Below are 16,313 nucleotides of genomic sequence, written 5' to 3'. Positions count from 1 at the left end.
AGAGGAACAAAAGTGAAATGCAAGAAGGCAAAAACCAATTCACAGAGGCTCAAAAAATGAGAAATAGAAGTAAAGATGCTTTAATCCTTCTAATCCTGTCCCATATCACCCTTTATATATCCTTAAGGCTCTGACTCCAGTGTGGTTGTGTGAGTGGAGACTCTGGTGAACCAGCCCTTTGGCACCTGAAATATGCCATTTCCTGTTCCTTTTTCATGCCTGAACACAATTGGGGAAGGAATTTTTGTTGTGCAAAACCAGAAGTATTCCAAGTGGGGAATACGTAAGCATCTATTCTGGGTTGGGACTTTTCAGAAAGAAAATTATCTCCAAAGAGATAATTTGTTATGGAACATCAGTACATTTAATTATGTAGAAAGAATAGAATATGATGTCTAATACTGCATTTAGATACTAGATGCTAAGTATTATCTATATAATAGTCATTATTATTATAAAATATGTATTATCTGATTGAAGAGCAATAGCTAAAGGTAAACATTCAAATTATATGTGCTATTTTAAATGTTCTCTAAAAGCATACACTGGGTAAAAAATGTTTCTTTATCACACAGAGAAGGGAATTCATTCCAATTATATAAGGGTTATGGGAACAGCATGTCTCTAGCTTTAAAATGGTTATTTGGCAACCAAACAAATGTGACATTAGATTATGGGGCTGGAATAAATCCATGTATCCTCTCTGATTTAAAATAGAAGGAAGTTACATAAAAAGATTTTATAACTTCAAAATATGATCTTTTACATAACTTGAATGAAGCAAAATCACTTTATATAACTGGTAGAAGTAGAGAAATTATTTTTTATTAATACTTACATAAAGTTTCTACTTCTCTTAACTTCAATTTTTGAGAACAGACTACCACCAAATGTCCAAAGTGAACATCACATAGATGACTTGCTTACCTACAACTCTTCAAGGGCTGTAGATTATTAGTTTGCAGGTAATTTTCCTTTTTCTTTTTTCTTTTTTTAAAGATTTTATTTATTCGTTTGAGACAGAGAGATACAGAGAGAGAGAGCATGAGCTGGGGGGAGAGGCAGAGGGAGAAGGAGAAGCAGACTCCCTGCTGAGCCGGGAGCCTGATGTGGGTCTCGATCCCAGGACCCCAGGATCATGACCTGAGCCCAAGGCACTTAACCATCTAAGCCACCCAGGTGCCCAGTTGCAGGTAATTTTCAAATTCAAATATGAATGACAGAAGCACAAACCAGCAGAACTGTGCTTCTCAAATGGAATAACACATATTAACAATATGAAATCTGTTCCCTTCTAAAGGACTTAAACAAATATAGAAATTCAGGGATCTTAAAAGCAACGTAATATATTTTTTATCCAATACTTAAATTCTATCTTTCTAGAATTCTAATTAATTAATGGATCTGGGCAATGATCATCAGTGGCTGCTAATAACAGAAAAAGATAGGCAACCAGTCACTGTGAAAATATATTGAACACCACCTCTGATTGAGCCTTACCAAAAGGAAAAAAAAAGTTGAAACCTGAATCTAATCAAGTTTCTAGATTCAACAACAATTTATGGCTAATCCAAGGGGCAAAGGAACATGTCAAATGACACCACAAAGATGTAATCAACAAAATCCAGACTATGGGAAACTCTATTGACCCAGTTTCTGCAGTGGGAAAATTACAAGAAAACACAAGAAAGAGGAAAACCTATAGATTAAAAGAAGCTTGAGAACATATCAATCAATCATAATGTATGGACCTTCTTTGGATCCTGAACCAAACAAACAAACAACAAAACAAAACATTTATGAGACAATCAGAGAAATAAGAACACTGAAGAGAATTATTGTTAACTCTTTAAAGTGTGACCATGGTACTGTGGCTAGATCTTTAAAAACCTTGAGATACATACTGAAATATTTACAGATAAAGTGATTTGATGACTGGGATCTGCTTTTTAAAAAAATGGTAGGGTAGGGGTCGAGAGAGACAAAGATGATGAAAGACATTTCAAACCTGGAAAAATCAGCATGCCAATTTTATAACATAGTAATTTCAGGTGTGTTTAAGTCCTACAGGCTTTTTCACCGAGGGACACGTAACTGAGAGAATGAGGGGAGAAACCTCCTATGTCATAGAGAAGAGCAGCACGCCACTCTGTTTCAGAAAGCAATCTGTGTCGAAGCCTAATGCGAGGAGAAGGCTACTACTGAGCACTCCTCATTTCAAATCCTACAGCCTTTCTTCCTTAGCATCACAAATCTCTCATGGCTCTTCTTCTCTCTGCCAGTCTGACTGCTTCATCCCAATCTTTCAGCAGATTTTTCTTCTTTCACCCACCCCATAAATGTAGTTGATGTCTTCTCACTCCACACATTTCCCAAGCAATTGCGTCCATTCTTCTGGCTTTACTTGCCATCCATTTGCTGATGACTCCTAAATCTACATCCCCAGTTCAAATCTTTCTCATGAGCTCCGGGTTCATTAATCAACTAATATCACATATCTATCTCTTCACAAATATTTTAAATCCAACATGCCTAACACTGAATTCACTATATTCCCTTCCAGATCTGCTAATAGTACCATCATCTACCCAGTTATTGAAATCAGAAATTCGGGAGACATCCTAGGCTCTTTTTTCTTCTTCACACTTCAACTTCTAATCAATCACAAGTTTAGAGAAGGCATAAATCTTCAATGGCAAACTCCTCACAAATAGAAATGTGAATAAATTCTTCTGTGATGTTAGGAAACTATTAAGTACAGCAGAAAATGTAATTTACCAAGTGGTAGATAGAAGAATACATTAAGATCAGTTGGGTTTTAGAATTGATGAAAAACATTTTTATTACCTTTCCCAGTTATAGAGATTAATATTGATCTGGATTGCTTGATAAACAAGGCCAGCCTGAAGAAGTACCATTTCAGCTTCCTGTATGTTCCCACTAAACATTAATATGTGAGCCATTTTTGATTCTGTAGATGGAAGCTCTTTTATAGAATTAATGTACTGAACCTTATCAATCTAAAAAAAGAAAAAATACATATGAAGTGGATAGTGACAGCAATATAACAAATTATGGTAAGAAAACCCACAAACATACAGATAAGTAAACATTATTTACTTCACCAATTGCTGCGTAGGCTATTTCTGCAGTGGTCATATCTCTGTTAGCAACTGCCATAGCAGCTAGGCAAGCCCACATGGTTTGCTCCTAAAGTGAAATAGGACAACAATTATTTCAAATAAGCAGTGATTTAAAATACATTAAAACTGGAGTGCCTGGGTGGCTCACTCGTTAAGCATCTGCCTTTGGCTCAGGTCATAATCCCAGGGTCCTGGGATCGAGCCCCGCATCGGGCTCCCTGCTCAGCAGGAAGCCTGCTTCTCCCTCTCCCACTCCCCCTACTTGTGTTCCTGCTCTTGCTATCTCTCTCCCTGTCAAATAAATAAATAAATAAAATCTTTAAAAAAAAAAATACATTAAAGTTACATTTTAATGAAAAAATTAAACATTGCTGAGCATGGCACTGAAAAAACTAATTTAATTAATTAATAATGTGGAAATTTCATGTGACTACTTTGTTGAAATATATTAATAACAAATACTTTTTTTGAATAAAATTTCTTCCAATTTTCATTTCTAATTATCAAAGATTTATTTTTGAACTTCTGACATACTTTTAAGATAATTAAAGGTTATAAACCCTCCAGGCTTTTTGATGCGGTCAAAGAATGTAACTTACAAGGAACCAGAGAAATAGTGAGGTTCTCAGACAATGCTATTATCGCAGAGTGCCATCAACAACTCATTGTAAGGGAAAGCATTTAAAAGTCATTTTAAAAGTGTATTCTAAGGACTGCTAAGCCATGTAAAATTAAAAAGTTCTGTGGTCAAATATGCCTGGAAAAAACTGGATTCAACCAAGCTGGGAAATGCTGATCTAAAGTAGAGGTTCTTAACCTTAGGTGTACAAACCATCTGAGGAATTTAAAAAATATGCCTTGGATTCATCCCAGATTGAATAAATTAGAATCTCTGTGGGGGTAAAACTTGGGAATCTGACTTTTTAGAAAAAGTTCCAGAGAAGATTTTATATGTGCCAGTATAGGTAAACTACTCATTTAAATTATAGCTTCTTCAAAAATAAATCACACAGCGATATCTATCCCCTTGTATTGCTTATGTCTTCACTTACTAAAAAGAGACATGATCTCATGTGCAATTTTTCCAGCCCTTAGCTGTTACCATTTCTCATCTTGCACAAAGATACGTGTAAACTAATACACAATATATACACAATTAGCGATCTAAATGTATAGTACCTTAACAAAGCGACAAAGTCTTACAGCATCTTCCCATTTTGAACTGCTTACATATTCATGGAGAATAGCAGGATATGGTGATATGCTGATGTGAACCAGTGAGCCATCAGCTCTTCTTATAGTTACTTGATTTCCAACAAAACTCACAATATGGGGATTTTTACTAAATTCACTGTTGGAAAAAAGCAAAGTATAATTTACGTTCTCAGCAAAATCTTTCATATATACTAAATTTGGGGAGTTGACCCTTGACATAGATATAAAGTCTCCAAATCTCCAAAATTCACCCCCAAAAAAGTTAACTCCAGGGAGAATGTATATATTTAAATAAACATCCGAATCCAACTTGCCATACACTTGGAGCAAAATAAAAAAGTTTACTGTGGCAAAAATTATTACATATTTGAGAGCTATGCCTAAAAGCATTTGAAATAACCTTTTTTCCCCTAAGTCTTAGGTCAATTACACAAATGATTTAAAAACTCAGCGCTCACATTTGAAAGTTTAAACCAATAAAAAATTAAGATGATTCCAAGATTATTTTCTCATAATAAAAAGAGGTGAACTTTAAGAGATTAACTTCTCTTCATTAGTTTAAATACTTTTAAAATGATGCCTCTCTGGTTTTGCTAAAGTTACGAACTGAATATTAAAATGATCTCAAAATAGATTTGAAAGTTAAGTTAAGGTTTGGAGCTAAGAAGCTTTGTATTCTTATTTTGTCAAGAGTGAGAGATCTTGTTATTTCTTAGAGAATTTAGAAATATATATGTTTTTTCTGAAGCCTGTAAAATTTTCAAAAACTCTTCAGTAACCTTATATATTTTTTCTATCTTTAATATTAATTTAAAAATTCAATTCTAGAGACACATACAGTCCTGTATGATAATAATTAATAAGTTATAATAATCTGAGAAAGAATAAGGTTGACACATGTTGCATATCACTGAAAAATCTTAAAAATGTCCATATTAAAATCACTAAACCACACTGAAAAAAACTACCTGAGTTACACTAAAAAACATTAGGCTTGAAAATTATATTTATATAAGGAAAATTATATCCATAGAAGGAATAAATAAATATAATAGTATTATACAACACTTTCAACTTGACCCCAAAACTTAAATCTCATTAAGCTAGCTTTAGCTGAGCAATTTCGTTGACTGGGTAGAGTGAAAGTTACCTTGCAGGATTGAAATTAGAAGCAAAAACATGACACTTTAGAGTTATTTATCACAATAAACAATTCCAGCAGTAAATGTTACCTTGCATCCCTTTCATATAATGTTTTAGGCAAAATGTCTCTGTCCACATAAACCGTATTGGGGTAATACCACACTGTAAATCGAGTATCTTGAAGTCCACAAAGGATATTACATGTATCACTCCATGCCAAAGTATGCACCATTGTTCCTTATTTTAAAAAGAATGTTAATGTACTATTAGTTCCACTATAATAAGTATTAAAAATACTTTAAAAATCAACTGACATACAAGACCCCTTCTAATTTCTGGTAGGTATGACTCTATTTTCCGATTGTATAATGGTGAAAATGTGCAAAAACTCATTTAAAAAATGTATGGAAATATTTGAGTATTTTACCTAGAACCATTATGTTTTAATTTGTAAGTCTTTCTTTCAATGCTAATGTAGCTGTAGCAGCTAAAGACTTGCTATTTAAGTGGTGTTAAGTAGTTAAGAAAGGTTATAAGACCAAAGCATTATTCACAGATTAATTCAAGTAAATATGCTATTTAGTATAAATATGAAAGAGTAGATCTAAGAAAATTCAAACTAATCAAATTTTAAATGTATTCTAATTATTTTACCAAGTTTGATAATTTGTTCTTCCTTCCCAAATCGTTTCACTGAAGTGATACAGAGATCTCTATTTTTATCAATGAAGGCAATTTTTCTATCATTGGTAAGTCCCTTTTGATCCAGAGCAATTTCCAAAATTTCATTCTAAAATTTAGAAAAAGGAAAATACTCGATTAGTTTTAGTGCTTGACATCAGATCACTTAAATCATTTAATTACAAGAACATTTGTTTATTTAAAGATCAATTAAATATCACTCCCTACTTGGAATGATAAGACGTCCCTGTTAAGTAATTTTAAACTACTGATATAATTCAAAAGCTAAAGCAGTTACTTTTTTTTTTTAATTTACAAGGGAAAGATGCCCCTTAAAACACTATAAATAATGTGTATTTTTTTGAAACTCTGTAAGCTGGGAAACATTTCTTTTTCTTCTAAGATTTATTTATTTATTTATTTGAAAGAGAGAGTGTGCACCAGTGGGGGAAGAGGGAAGGGGAGAGAATCATCAGACAGACTCCCTGTTGAGCTTGGAGCTCAACTTGGTTCAATGCGGGGGGGGGGGGGGTGGGGGGGGGCGAGGGACTCGATCCCATGACCATGAGATCATGACCTGAGCCAAAACCGAGTCAGATGCTCAGCTCAACCAACTGAGCTACCCAGGTGCCCCAAGCTGAGAAACATTTCTATCTGTCCTCCTGTTCTACCTTTAGTAGACAGAGTGAAAGGGTGAGGCAAGTCTGAATATCACAAGAGAGGTCTACTTTAATTAATATGTTCCATAACAAAATTTACTCTAAGTAGAAAGTCTATGTTTATAGATTTGTAAGAGTAGATTTATGAAAATATCTTATGTTTTCAGGGTTTTAAATTTTATACGTTCTTTCACATTCATTTACTGTGAAACAGGAAACTACCTTGTATTGTAGATACAAGGTACTACACTATACAAGGTACAAGATACTTTACCTCGTAAAGTAAGTATTCCTATACTTACTTGATAGATGAGAAGACTGAGATGCATATCCACTAAGTGATTTTGCTCAGAAAAACTGGTAACGAGTATATCTAGAATTTAAAATCCAGATTTCTGACTTTAAGATTAGTGTTCTGTCCATATAACAAAGTATTTCTGGCATACTGCATTAATCTTACACTACTATACTAGCTAGTGAAATGAGTTTCCTTATAACTTCGAAATGGTTCAGTGTGGATTCATTTCAACTCAATCCAAGAGGGATTTATTTACTGCTTACTGTCTTAAGACTTGCTAGGACTTTTTTCTTTCTTTTTAGATTTGCTAGGGTTTGTTTTGTTTTTTGAAGATGTTACAATAGTACCTTAAATGTCCATCATTTGGGCACAGGTTAAATAAATTCTGATACACACATAAAATGTTATACTGTATGGTGGGGGGAAAAGGATTGGGAAAGCACTTTATGTACTGATATAGAAAGATCTCCAGGAATAGTTTATGTGAGAAAAGCTACGTACAGAGTTGTATGTTACATTTTTGTAAAAGAAGGGGAAGGGCGCCTGGGTGGCTCAGTTGGTTAAGCGACTGCCTTCGGCTCAGGTCATGATCCTGGAGTCCCGGGATCGAGTCCCGCATCGGGCTCCCTGCTCAGCGGGGAGTCTGCTTCTCCCTCTGACCCTCTTCCCTCTCATGCTCTCTGTCTCTCATTCTCTCTCTCTCAAATAAATAAATAAAATCTTTAAAAAAAAAAAAAAAAAAAAAAGAAGGGGAAAAGAACATATATCAGTTTTGCTTATATATAGGCACTAAAAAATCTCTGGAAGGAAAAAGGAGTTTAATAATGGTTGTTACTTATTTGGTAGAACAGAATTATACTGATAAGAAACAGGTGTAGTAGGGAGACTTTTTCCCTGTACATCCTTTTTTATGTTTTTTCATTTCTGAACCTTATGAATGTATTGTTATTCAAATTCAAACTAATAATTACAAAAAGAAGAAAATACAGAGTAACGCTTTACTAGTGGCATTGAACAACAGAGTTAAAAATATATCTAGACCTGAATATATCTCTCATTAGAATAAATAAAATGTGCTCCTTTGTTATTGCAATGCTAAAAATCAGAAACCAATAAGCATCTTCAAGATCTTTTTGTACTTCTATAGAATTTTTTTTTTTCAGTTTAACTACAGTGTTAAAACCTAAAGAAAATGCTGGCTAAGGACAGGTCAATGGGAAAACTGCAAGATGTTTAGAAATACAAAACATTTTTATCTACTGATAGGTGCTAAAAGTTTAATCAAGATAGAACATTTTATTGAAAAGCAGTAAACAGCCTGGATAAAGACATATAAGTCAGATTATTTTATCCAATTAATTTGTATATATAGCTTTCCATTACAGAGTTTACTAGTGCTTAGTCTTTCTGACATTTTTAGGCAAAATATGTAGACTGCACACTGGGTTTAAATATAAAACTAATTTCTAGGGGTGCCTTACTGGCTCATTCGGAAGAGCATGCAATTCTTGATCTTGGGGTCATGAGTTCAAGCCTCATGCTGGGTTATAGAGATTACTTAAAATGAATTAAATAAATTAAAACTTAAAAAAATAAAATAAAAATAAAGTGGAGGATTGAGGCAATTATTGCAGATAACCCTTAAAAAAACTAAACTAATTTCTATGTTTTTTGCCTTAAAATGAAAACATTAATTTTAAAAAGGAAGTAAGTAGTGGCTATTTACATTAAAAGTAGCTAATTACCTTATGAGAAAGAAGCTTCCCATCGCCTAATGGTTTTCCAGTTGATGCCTCAAAAAGGAAGATTACTTGAAAAAAAGCAAAGCATTGTTAATTTATTATATTAGAATTTTTATTGGTAAACTTCAATGGATTATCTTATCCTGATGAGAATTTATTTAACCCTTTGGCCCACAGAGTATCTACCAGCATAGAAGAGCAACAGCATCAAATTCCTACTTATTAATGGGGTCATTTTCTTAGAAAACAGTGGAAATGAATACTTCTTCCTAAAACATATTCCCTAATTAGAATAGTTATTAGATATTAGATATTATGTTGATCCATAAGATCTACAATGGCAAGTCCAAATCTAGATGTAATTTGTAATTTTCAGAACTCTGATTTGGACGAATATAACATCAGACAATCATATTTCACAAAAGAAAAATGTATCAAGTGTCTACTACTATAATACCAGGCGATGTGTTATGTACTGTTTAGTTCCCTGGGGTCAGTACACAGTTCCCTGTGGTATAATTAGTAATTAGTCTGGTTTTTGTCCTGAGTTCCTGGCAGGGACCTTCAACAACCCTTGGAATTTCCTGAGTGATTAGGAGTGCCTTAGTTATACTAGAGGGGAGACTCTTGGTGGGCCCCTAGATAGCTTCAGAATCGGGGATGGTCATCAGAAAGCCCAAGCATATTCAGTGTCCTGACCTCTGGGGATACAGAGGTTGGGGGGTTGGAAATTGAGTTCAATCATGTGGCCAATAATTTAATTAATCATGCCCATGTAATAAAACTCCTATAAAAACTCAGTGTTGCTTCCTCATTGGTGAACCTACTGATATAATGGGAGGGTGAAGTGCCCTGATTTCATGAGAGGGTGCAGAAGTTCTGTGCTCCTTCCCAGGCCTCACCCTATGTGTATCCTTTATAATAAAACTGTAATTCTAAGTATAGCCCCTTCCTGAGATCTGTGAGTCATTCTAGCAAATTATCCAACCTGAGGGGGGCCACAGGAGTCCCTGTATTTGTAGCCAGGCAGCCAGCAAAATGGGTTGGCCTGGGGGCTCCCTGAGACCTGTGGCTAGTGTCTGAAGTGAGGGCGGCCTTGAGGAGAACTTTGCCTTTAAGCCCCGGGGTCTGTGCTAACTACAGGTTGTTAGTATTATAAACTGATTGCAATACACCAGTTAAGGTAAAAATGGAATAGTTGGTGTCAGGAAGGGTGAGATTCACTGGACCAACCCTAACTCACTGAAACATGTGGTTTGGGAAGAGAAAGGATGAAAGAACAGGGGATGAGGAACCTCTGACTCTTAGAGGCAACAGGATCACCCACGATATGAAACAGCTAAGCTGCAATCAGCTGTGAGAGGTAAAAGCTACCTATGGAATTTTGAGATGATGGATCCATCTCCTGGGAAGCTGGCTAGATGCATAAGAAAATGCAAAATAATAAGAAAAATGGAAAATATACAATCCCATGGTTATTATAATCTGTAATAGGTAAAATGAAAGCAAGAGATGGGCCAAATACAGATTCTGGACAGTCTCAATTACAGCCTCTAGTCCCAAGGCTCTCACTGAAAGAATACGTTGGAGAAGATCCTGATTCTGGTTAGCCTGAGGTATAGGGACTACCCTCAGAGCCATTGCCCAAGGAAAAAGTTAGGCTAAAACAAATCATGAAAAAGGCAAAAATAATTAGAGATAGACAGAGAGGAGCATCGAGGTCCTCATCCCAGCAAGGTGAAAATCTAAAAAATGGGATGAATAAAGCAAATGTTGATGGGGTAAAAAAAAAATAGAGGTTGGATGAACCAATGGGAATTCCTGCTGGTCCCCCAACATTGAAGGCCTTTAAACAAATCTGCTTTAATCATCCTAGTGTGGAGGAATTTGGAAAGCCAAATGGCAAAATAACAAAAAGAAACCCCACCTCTAATTGCCTGGGGCTATGGTCCCCCAATTTATCAAGATATGGATTGATGAAAGGGCCAGAGTTTCTTGCCTCAACACTCTGCTGGGGACTTGAAGAAGCTTCATATGAAGCAGTTGTGACTCTTTTACCTGAATGTATTATAGGGATGGATATTGTGCCTAGCTGGGAATGTTTCCCCTATCAAGTATTGTAAAACAAAAGGCATGAAAAATCCACCCCTCCAATAATATTAACTGGACATACAAAATGGAAACTAATGAGACTGCCTGAACATGTAGGCCTTATATCAAACGGTACAGAACAGAAGCTGGAGTGCTAATAAAGATACACTCTCTATAAAGCAGTCTTGTGTGGCGTGTAGACTGGGGCTTATGACAAAAGTCTGTGAGCACCTCCCAGTGACAGCTACTAGAACTCTGGACAAAACAATTTCCATTTGGAGAAGCAATTACTAGCTTGCTATCAGACATTAATTGAAACTGCCTCTGACTGAAAAACATGAAGTAAGGATATCTTGGGTGATGTCAGAGAAATGCTCTAACGAGGAGGGCAGTGCCCAGAAGAGTTCTGTAATAGAACAGAAATGGTGTGTGCAGGAACACACCACCAGGACAACGCACGGAGTTACACAGCATGTTCATGAGCAGGTAGACTCGCTTCCCCAGGAATGACTCTGGAACCATGTGAGGAGCTGCAGGATTCTAGCATCGTTTGGACAGTGCCTGTAAACAGCTCCCAACAGACCAACAAACAGCTGCTTGGCTTATGGATGGCAGTTTCAACATGAACACGCGACATTGGGTTTGGAAGGCCACCACTCTGATTGAAAAAGGTAAAAACAAATTGGCTCGGTGAGCTGCACTGCATGCTGTTTACCCTTCTGTCTGGATCCTGACCTACTCATAGGCAGTGGCCAGTGGCCCGGCCATATGGTCAGGCAGAAGGGCAGTGGAAGATTGGCCTATTAAAAGGGTGCCCTTCCGGGGCACGGCCCTATGGAAATCACTATGGGAATCTGAAGGGTGCATTCAAGTAGGCCATGTCAATGCCCATCAGAATCCCCTTCCAGCATCAGAAGATGATTGGAATTGACAAGCAGATACCCAGGTGTGCTCACCTGAGGTAGCCACTGGGTTAATGAAGCGAGTGGACTGAAACAATGCAGAGGGGTTGAATCTAGACATATTCTTTTTGCACCTGCAGAGGCACAAAATGCCAACAGGAACTGTTCTGTCTGCCAGCAAGAGAGATTTAGAGACTGCAGATGGGTATGGGGAAGATGCTCTGGGGTTGCGGAGATTTTCAGCTCTCCCCGCAACCCTGACCTCTGGGGATGGAGATTAAGTTCAATCGCATGGTCATTGATTTTGGTAATCGTGCCTAATTAGTCATGTAATAAAACAAAAAAGCCTCTGGAGCTCCCTGGCTGGGGAGCACATGGATGTGCTGGGAGCATGACCACTTCAATCTCATGAGAAGAGAGCACAGAAGCTCCCAGGCATCACACTATGTGGATCCTTTATAATACAACTGTAATCCCATATATAGAACTCTCCTGAGCTGAGGCATTCTAATAAATTATTGAACCTGAGAGGGTCATGGGAACCCCTGTATATGTAGCCAGTGGGTCAGAAGTACAGGTAGTCTGGGGATCCACCAAGACTTGCAGCTGACATCTGAAGTCAAGGCAGTCTTTTGAAGGACTCTCACCTTAACATCAGAGTTGAACTGACACCTCACAGGGGGTAGAAATAGATTATCTACCAACAACTGAGAATTTCTATAAGTAATCAATATTATTTTACAAATTCAAATTCATGGCCTTACTATAGAATATTCAACTCAAAGTTCTACAGTACCAAAATGTTTGGTTTCCCTCAGAATTTTGGGGTTTTTTTGGTTTTATTTATTTATCTTTAAGATTTTATTTATTTATTTTACAGAGGGAGAGAGAGAGAGAGAGAACAAGCAGGAGGAGCAGCAGAGGGAGAGGGAGAAGCAGGCTCCCCCTGAGCAGGGAGCCCGATGTGGGGCCCTACCCCATGACCTGAGCCGAAGGCAGATGCTTAACCGACTGAGCCACCCAGGTGCCCCTGTTTTGTTTGTTTGTTTGTTTTTAAAGTAGACTCTACACCCAACATGAACTCATGACCCTGAGGTAAGAGTCGAATGCTCTACCGACTGAACCAGCCAGGTGCCCCTCCCTCAGAACTTTGTATCCAGGGTTGGAGAGGTCTCTTAAAAAAACCGGTATTTGTCAGAAACACTTGATTTGGGAGCTTACCTAGCTTCCAGTCTGAGAATTTCCCTGAACTCCTGAGGGAAGGTTCCAGAACTATTCTCTCCATATCCCCAATAAGCCCCTTAATTTTTAGAGTTATGTAAGGAAAAGAATACATGCAAATAATATGCAGTCTGTAAAATAATTACTTTTTACCATTATTTTAGCATTAATTCTAAATTATTTCTCTTTTTGAGAGCTGTTAACAATGACTTCTCTTGCTAACGGATAGCTGGGGGAAATAACTCCCTTATTGAAATGGAGCAGATATTTTGAAATTAAATGTTTTCCATAGATTATCAAGAGTTGATTTTAAGACAGACAAAACATTTGTTTGGAAACCATGAAATACATACGAAATATTCAATGAGATAATATAAATTCAAAATTTTTGCTATATAAAAATGAAACCTTTGGTAACCTATAACAGCTCAATTTCCCTCCAATTTATCTTCTAAGTTACTTAGCCCTGGTCCTTACCTCACATGCTCTGATTTCAGGTGAATGGGTATCTAGTACTCCTACTACTCCACCTCTACACATTCTTTACCTGTACACTGTCATTCTACCTGCCCAGGTTTCTCCAAGATATGACCCTCTCAACCATCCCCACTTTCTCCTGGACCTTTACCGCACCTTTTTTGTCCAGTTCATTCTTAGTACTACAAACATTTTGAAGTTGCCTTCATTCAAAAAAAAAAAAAAAAATTCTTCCCCACTGCATTAATCTCTATTAATTCCTTGCCTCTCTTAATGCTAGACTTCCTGAAGCAATAGGCTTTCAACTTTTACAGCTCCTCTCCACCTATTACAATTTGCTGTTCAACCTCACTACATGAGGCAAAGGGTCCTGCATGGATCACCAGTGACCCCCATGTTGCCCATTAAATGAGTCTATTTTCAGTCTTCAGGCGTCTACTTTTAGTCTTGACCTCCCAGCAGCATTGAGTGCTTCCGACCATCCTCTTTCTTGAAACTCTTATGCAGGCTCCATATAACAGTTTTCTCCTGATTCTCTCCTATTTTGGACCATCTCTCATTCTCTTTTGCTAAGTCCTTCTTATTTGTTTTAGGTTAACTTTTCACAGTACCTACTTTCCCTGATTTCATCTACTTTCATGACATCAAGCATTATCTAAATAATGATAATAATGATAATTCAAAGTTCTCTATCTCCGACCCCAGCTTTTTGTGATGTTCTGAGTAGGCCAAGTTGTAAAAATTACAGATTTGTATTGAGGCAGCCAAACCAAATGCTGCCTCTGCCCCCTTCTCTGTTTCACCGAAGGCTTCTTCTAGTCTCAAACATGGCAGTGGTATACAGAAAAGTGTTCTTTCTCTTTTAAAAAGATTGTTAAGGGGGCGCCTGGGCGGCTCAGTCAGTTAAGCATCTGCCTTCGGTTTGAGTCATGATCTCAGTGTTCTGGGATCAAGCCCGGAGTCATCGGCTCCCTGCTCAGGCAGGAGTCTGCTTCTCCCTCTCCCTCTACACCCGCCCCCTACACCGCTCATGCTCTCTGTCTCTCTGAAATAAAATCTTTTTTAAAAAATTAAAAATAAATAAATAAATAAAAAGATTGTTAGAGGATGAGGGGAAGATTGTTGGAGATTCTCCAGTTTAGTTTTGGTGATTCTCTTTAAATAATTCCCAAATAACTCCAATCCAAGATTCATCCCAAATGGAGTAATTTTATATGACCAAACATGCACAAGGTTTACCCAAACGAAAAGACAGAAATGGCACGAAAAGACAGTAGTGCCACAAGTAGCCAAAAAAATGAACAATTTATACAGATCCTAAAAATGCTGAAATGTGTAGAACATGATATTTAAATCCCGGAGGATCACATTTCTAGTATATTGATTATTAGCTGTTAGTAAATCTTAGGAATGTTAAGTTTAAGATCACTGGCTATATTCACAGAAGAAATAATGTTGTAACAATAAGTTATGCTTTAAAATTGCTCAGAAAAATGAAAAAGAAAAATACTGTAACAAAAGTTTTAATTAAGCAGGGCATATTTAAAAATTTTGGCTTCCATTAAAAAATGTTTTCGGCTTGGCTAAACCCAGTTTTCTTCATAGCTATACAAACTAATAACTTTTTAAAAAGATTTTATTTATTGGGGTGCCTGGGTGGCTCAGTCGTTAAGCGTCTGCCTTTGGCTCGGGTCATGGTCCCAGGGTCTTGGGATCGAGCCCCGCCATCGGGCTCCCTGCTCAGCGGGAAGCCTGCTTCTCCCTCTCCCACTCCCCCTGCTTGTGTTCCCTCTCTCACTGTGTCTCTCTCTGTCAAATAAATAAATAAAATCTTAAAAAAAAAAAAAAGATTTTATTTATTTACTTATTTTGAGAGAGAGAGTATGTGAGAGTGGGGGGTGGGGCCTAGGAAGAAAGGCAGAGGGAGAGAGAGACTCTCAAGCAGACTTCGAGCTGAGCACGGAGCCTGAGGCAGGGCTTAATCTCACGACCCTGAGATCATGACCTAAGGCGAAATCAGGAGTCGGACACTTAAGCAACTGAGCCACAGGCGCCCCCAAACTGATAACGTTTTTATAAATAAAAGTGTACCATCCTTTTGCTGATTGTACATATTATAAAGAGATGGAGGTATATGGATAGATTCGTCTACTTTCTATAACTGCAAGTGGCCCTGAACTACGGGAGGCTGGATCTGTATTTTAGTGTTAGTATGTAGCAAAAACTGGAGCTGCAGGCCTGAAAGAGTTGCTTCTAAACATAAGTAACTGCTCTCTAACTTCTACTCTCCATATACCCAGACATTTGTTTCAAATAGTCACCCACACTAATATCATGGCTTATCTGTGCAAGTGTTTGAGGAAAGGAAGTCAAAAGCACTAGTACCTCTACTATTTAATCTGTCACCTAAAGTGGTAGAATACTGTACTTGGTGCAAGAATCCTGCTTATAAAGGAGCTCCCAAATTAGGAAGGAACCACTGGTTTCATATGTGAATGGTCCCCCTTAAAGGAAAATTTCATAGGTTAATGATTCTAACTAAGTACTTCAATTGTTTTCTACTGTTAGCATATACCTCTATTTAACCATCAGTGAATACTAGTTTCTTTTAAAAGGAACATAAGGTGGGGCGCCTGGGTGGCTCAGTCGTTAAGCGTCTGCTTTCGGCTCAGGTCATGATCCCAGGGTCCTGGGATCGAGCCCCGCATCGAGCCCCGCATCGAGCCCCGCATCGAGCCCCG

At 37.3% G+C, this 16,313-nt stretch overlaps 2 protein-coding genes across 7 annotated transcripts in view; one reads left to right on the top strand and one right to left on the bottom strand.

Annotated features, from left to right (window-relative positions):
- IFT80 (intraflagellar transport 80) overlaps positions 1–16,313 on the bottom strand; it is a 120,310-nt gene that overhangs the window by 11,034 nt on the left and 92,963 nt on the right. For all 4 annotated transcript variants that reach the window (XM_032407323.1, XM_032407325.1, XM_032407326.1 and 1 more), the window contains 6 exons: positions 8,885–8,949; positions 6,156–6,291; positions 5,591–5,738; positions 4,323–4,494; positions 3,121–3,210; positions 2,848–3,020 (listed from right to left, as the gene is read on the bottom strand). In XM_032407323.1, the coding sequence (XP_032263214.1) occupies positions 2,848–3,020; positions 3,121–3,210; positions 4,323–4,494; positions 5,591–5,738; positions 6,156–6,291; positions 8,885–8,949 (784 nt within the window). The remainder of the gene's footprint in view (positions 1–2,847; positions 3,021–3,120; positions 3,211–4,322; positions 4,495–5,590; positions 5,739–6,155; positions 6,292–8,884; positions 8,950–16,313) is intronic.
- Positions 1–16,313, top strand: part of CUNH3orf80 (chromosome unknown C3orf80 homolog) — a 128,373-nt gene that overhangs the window by 36,043 nt on the left and 76,017 nt on the right. The window lies entirely within an intron of this gene.

This window comes from Phoca vitulina, unplaced genomic scaffold (assembly GCF_004348235.1).
Source record: "Phoca vitulina isolate PV1807 unplaced genomic scaffold, GSC_HSeal_1.0 scaffold8, whole genome shotgun sequence".
NCBI classification, from domain to species: Eukaryota; Metazoa; Chordata; class Mammalia; order Carnivora; family Phocidae; genus Phoca; species Phoca vitulina.
Note: the sequence above shows the minus strand (reverse complement) of the source record. Positions and strands in the feature narration are given on the sequence as shown.